General features: G+C 38.6%; 1 protein-coding gene across 1 annotated transcript; it reads right to left on the bottom strand.

The window, feature by feature from the left end:
• Positions 1 to 535: 535 nt before the first annotated feature.
• On the bottom strand, positions 536 to 3,118 carry LOC310941242 (globoside alpha-1,3-N-acetylgalactosaminyltransferase 1-like; the record flags this gene model as incomplete). The annotated part of the gene is made up of 4 exons (XM_083906376.1): positions 3,075 to 3,118; positions 2,845 to 2,889; positions 1,845 to 1,907; positions 536 to 1,482 (listed from the first exon to the last, which is right to left on the bottom strand). The coding sequence occupies exons 2-4, from the start codon at positions 2,876 to 2,878 to the stop codon at positions 536 to 538; spliced, it is 1,044 nt and encodes a 347-aa protein (XP_083762502.1). The 5' UTR covers positions 2,879 to 2,889; positions 3,075 to 3,118.
• Positions 3,119 to 4,782: the final 1,664 nt, after the last annotated feature.

Here is a 4,782-nt window from a genome sequence, read left to right as displayed (position 1 = left end):
CATGTCTTTATAGAGCATGTGCACAAACTTCTTTACAGCACATTTATGCACGACAAACTGGTTTGAAACAACACCATACTCGCTACAGTTCCTAATTTATGAAGAACAATGACATCTCGCATAGCTTGTTTATGTATACAAAAAAACGTGTCACTTCTCTGCTGTCATTGTGTAAAGCCCACCTTTCGCTTACTAGGGGAAATAAACCTGTTTGTAATTAGTTTTGCTTTTTAGGAGATTCTGAAGTTGGCCAAAATGGTGTCCATACCAACCATGCAGAGCAAAATGAAACTGCTGACAGACTAAGGCTGCCTCAACCCACCCTCTGAACTCTTTTTCTAAAATCATGTCTGAGGATGCGATCCGGATGGATTGGGAGTGTTCATACCTTTAGCAGGATCTGGACATGATTAGATCACGCGGGACAAATGATAATAATAGGTCTGAACACGGTCTACAAGAAACAAAACACTAATAACAGTAGTCCAGTATGTGATGGATTGAACCAGCAAAACCCATAGTTTTTTACATTCATTCAACATCTGTGCTTCTCTCTCATCTCCTTATCATAAGATTCACACTGTCTTCCCAGAGACACCAGCCTCTGTACTGGCACTTCAGCAGCCAGGGCCGAATCCCACCAGCTATACTCTGGTGACAGCACACATGTTGGCCTGTGGTCAATCAGGTAGCGGTTCAAATAGCTCTCCTCAAGGCCCCTTGCCAGCACCCCACTGGCCTGGTCCTGCAGAATAAGCATGGAACAGGCACGAGCCATTCTGTACATCTCAGAAACCAACCCACCATAAAACTCTGAGGTGTAGTAATAGTCTCCTTCATCCTCATCCACACAAGCAGAGGAGACTTCTTCAACCTCATATGGAAATGCATTTCGTGGCATCCCATATAGCTCTGGGTGTAATGTGGCCACCAGTTTACCAAAGATCTCCTCTCCCACTGGGGCAAAAAACTCCTGGTCAATGTCAGCACAGAAGAGATATTCAACCTCACCGCTGATTGGATCTCTAATGGCATCAGCAAGCAGGGCCATGCGACGATAGGCCAGCCTGTTCCACCCAGGCATCTCAGCAACAGGAACCACCTTCAGGTGTCGCTTGGGCCCCAACTCCATGGGGGGATCCAGAGAATGAGGGCTGTCTGTGAGAATATAATAGGTGACCATCTGACCAGGGAGGAAGTAGATTTCAGCTGAGGAGAGGAATCGGTAGAAAAAGCGTTTATAAGTGCCCACAACAAGGGTCACCAGACCAGAATGGATTCCATGTTGAGCGAATTTAGCACTGTGCCTGGCTGAGTTGTGGCTGTGACCCCACACTAAAGGAGCCCCCCATGGTGTCTCCATAGATGTTTGTGGCCCTGCTGCTTTGATGAGCGTCATGTCTGTCATTAATCTGTTCTTGGCATGAGAGATAGGATGAGGTGACTTGACACTGACAGCTGCTTTATGTCCGTGGAAGAAGTCTGAGGAGGGAAAACATTTTTTAAATAAAAATTGTTATTTCAAAAGTGAAATTGTACAAAACAATTCTTTTTTCTGAAAAAACGACGCTGGGATGGACCCCCATGTCACATAACCTATCCTTGGTTATTTAACTGAGGGGCCCCTTTCAGATGTGAATAGGGGTGAATAATATAAACCGTGCAAAAATATTGGGATAGTAGGCTTCAGAGCCCTTGGGCCCCTGAGCTGCCCCTGTGGCTCCTCATGTAGAGGATGCAGCAGTAGACAATCCCACAATCAAGACATGAATGTGAATTGGCCACATGTGCAATTAGTGTTCTGGTAAAGGTTTGGAATAGAATAACGTTGTATGTACACTTACATATGATAAGAGCCAGGAGGAAACAGTACAGGACTAGTTTGATTGTTGTCACTCTGACTGGTCCTGTGTGAGGGACACAAACATAATCACTTCAGTCTTCAGTTCCAAAACAAATATAAATAAATACATACATTTTTATTCAGACAAATTCAAAGAAAAATAATTTAACAAAATTTTTAATTTTTTTTGAAAAATCAATCAAGAACATAAAAAATACTAAATATTTTCAGAAGCACAACAAAATAAAAGATCAGAACTAAACTTAACTAAAACCTACACAAACAACATTTCCATTTTTTTGTTTCTGTAGAATTGGTTTTATGGCTCCTTTTTGATGGATACAGATTGGATTTGTTTTGCAGGACAGAAGATCTACTATCATGTAAACTGACGTCAGGGGATTTGGGTTATTTGTGTTCAAATGAAAGAAAAAGACATACCAAATATAAACCTAATAATGCATTACTGACAAAGGGTTTAAGCAACACCTAAATGCACTCACTTAATTTAAACTAAAGTAAGCAAGCTGCCTTCATAGAACTTGGTAAATTTAGTTTGAATAACCTGAATTCATTTAGGTGTTACAGCTGTAGCAGGCTGAAAAAAACTGAAGAAAAAAAAGAAAATGCATGACAAACTAAAATATATTACTTCATTTTTTTCAGTTTAATAGTTTGAGGTTTGTCAACCATTTTCTTTTTACAGTGTAGAATAGACAGTCCATTTTGAAATGAAACCAAAGATAGTCCTAATATCAGGAGACAGACCATAACCAGCACATGCACACAGTCAGTCATTCTCCAGAATGTGTCCCTGTGATGAACATGTTTTCTTTGCACAAGAGCACTTGAATTAATCCTGGACATATTTCACAGATCAAAGCTTTTTCCACTTCTATGCTGGGTTAGTCTAACTCTGCATGTCCTGAAATCCAACTTTCACCGAGCAGTCGTCAATGAAAAGTAAGAAGAGGAGGAGCAATGGCTCATGGAATGCTGACCTGTGGGAGTCTTGCAGAATGGAAACACTGCCATGTCATCACCTGCTGATGGACACACACACACACACACACACACACACACACACACACACACACACACACACACACACACACACACACACACACACACACACACACACTAAACTTTCTCTATTTCCGCTCTAAACAAAATAATCTCTGCATTTGGCTCCAGAAAGTGTGCAGTTTTCTGCCGGTGATTAGTTTCTTACCTTGCCCCTTTTTGTTGCTTTTGTAATATTTTCCTCTAACACTTATCTTCACTCTCCCCTTCAGACTTTTGCAGTATTCAGTCTTGGAGCACCACCCCCCACCAAAAAAAAGAAGAAACCAGATGTGAGGGAATCTGGGGCAAATGGGAGGAGCTGAGAAGTGGAGAGTAAGAAACAGACATGGAAAACAAACACTTTGGACAATCATTTAATGATTGACAGTAGCATCGTAAACATGACAATAAACTTTCCATTCTCCTCTCAGAAGATGCCATTTTCAGCATTTGAGAAAGGACAGGAAGCAGGAAATAGAATGACACGTTAAAAAAACAGCTCTCTTTATGTGAACAGGGTGTTGTACCCATGTTCTCCACAAGGTGGTGGCATTCAAAAAGAAATAAAGCCCATACCCTACATGTGAGTAGTACTGCAGTATGCAGGAGAATAGGTGAATGATATTTATGATGACATTTCACAGTGTTTCAAAATATAAGTGTGCATTTGATATGGAAATTACGGAAGCGTATTGCATTCACTTGAAAAAAAATAAAAAATCCAGTTTTTCTCAGTAATTAATTTTCGGTTTGATTTTTTGAATAATCTTTTTTCTGTTTTTCTGAGTAATATTTTTTCCCCCTGTTTTTTGTCTAATTATTTTCCTGTTTTTCGGAGTAATTTTTTTTGTGTTTTTCGGAGTAATTTTTTTTCTGTTTTTCGTGCAAAATTTTTTCCCCTGTTTTTCGGAGTAATTTTTTTTCTGTTTTCGGAGTAATTTTTTTTTCTGTTTTTCGTAGTAATTTTTTTTCAGTTTTTCGTAGTAATTTTTTTTTCTGTTTTTTCGTGCAAATTTTTTTCCCCTGTTTTACGGAGTAATTTTTTTCTGAGTTTAGAGAGCATTTGAAATAATAAACACATTCACTCCTTTATTGAGAGTTCGATTTATAACAACATGGATGGCTTGTTTAGTTTAATCAAGTTTTACTTTGATCTGGGTTTAAGACACTGGGAGATAGTCCTGTCTTTAGATGGTATTATCATTAGTTTGTCGACTTAACGCAGGCACCTGAGGACTTTGCGGTTGTTCAGAAGGAAAAGCCCATTCAGATCTGCTAGACATAGCAATCTTTCTCCAGGATCAGTTGGACAGATATGGCATGCTCCATGGATACAAGATGATGCATTTGAAATGCATTCAGGCTGGCTACATTGTGACTCAAGAGACGATCAGGAGACTGCTGAAAATATTGGATGCACACGGTGTGCAGCTGAGGTGCCGGAATCGCCTTCGGCGGGGTGTACCATAGCAAGAGTTCTCGATAATTCTGAAAAAAATTACTCTGAAAAACAGGGTAAAAAAATATTTGCACGAAAAACTGAAAAAAAATTACTCAGAAAAAAAAATATTAGTCAGAAAAACAGAAAAAAAATTATTCAAAAAATCAAACCGAAAATTAATTACTGAGAAAAACAGGAGTTTTTTTTTTTTTTCAAGTGAATGCAATACGCTTCCGTAGGAAATATATAAGTTACAACAAAAGAATATATACGGTATATGATGCAAAATCAATCTATAACATAACAAAATAGAAAAAAAATCAAAATGAAATCAATACTAATGTGCAGATAACTACAATTAAAACACTAAACAAGCTAATATACAATCAAATGTTGAGTATTATACATTTACTAATGTGATGAATACAACTCA

The sequence above is a fragment of the Microchirus variegatus genome (genome assembly GCF_963457635.1).
Source record: "Microchirus variegatus genome assembly, chromosome: 19".
Lineage (NCBI taxonomy): Eukaryota > Metazoa > Chordata > Actinopteri > Pleuronectiformes > Soleidae > Microchirus > Microchirus variegatus.
This window is presented reverse-complemented; position numbering and strand designations above follow the sequence as displayed.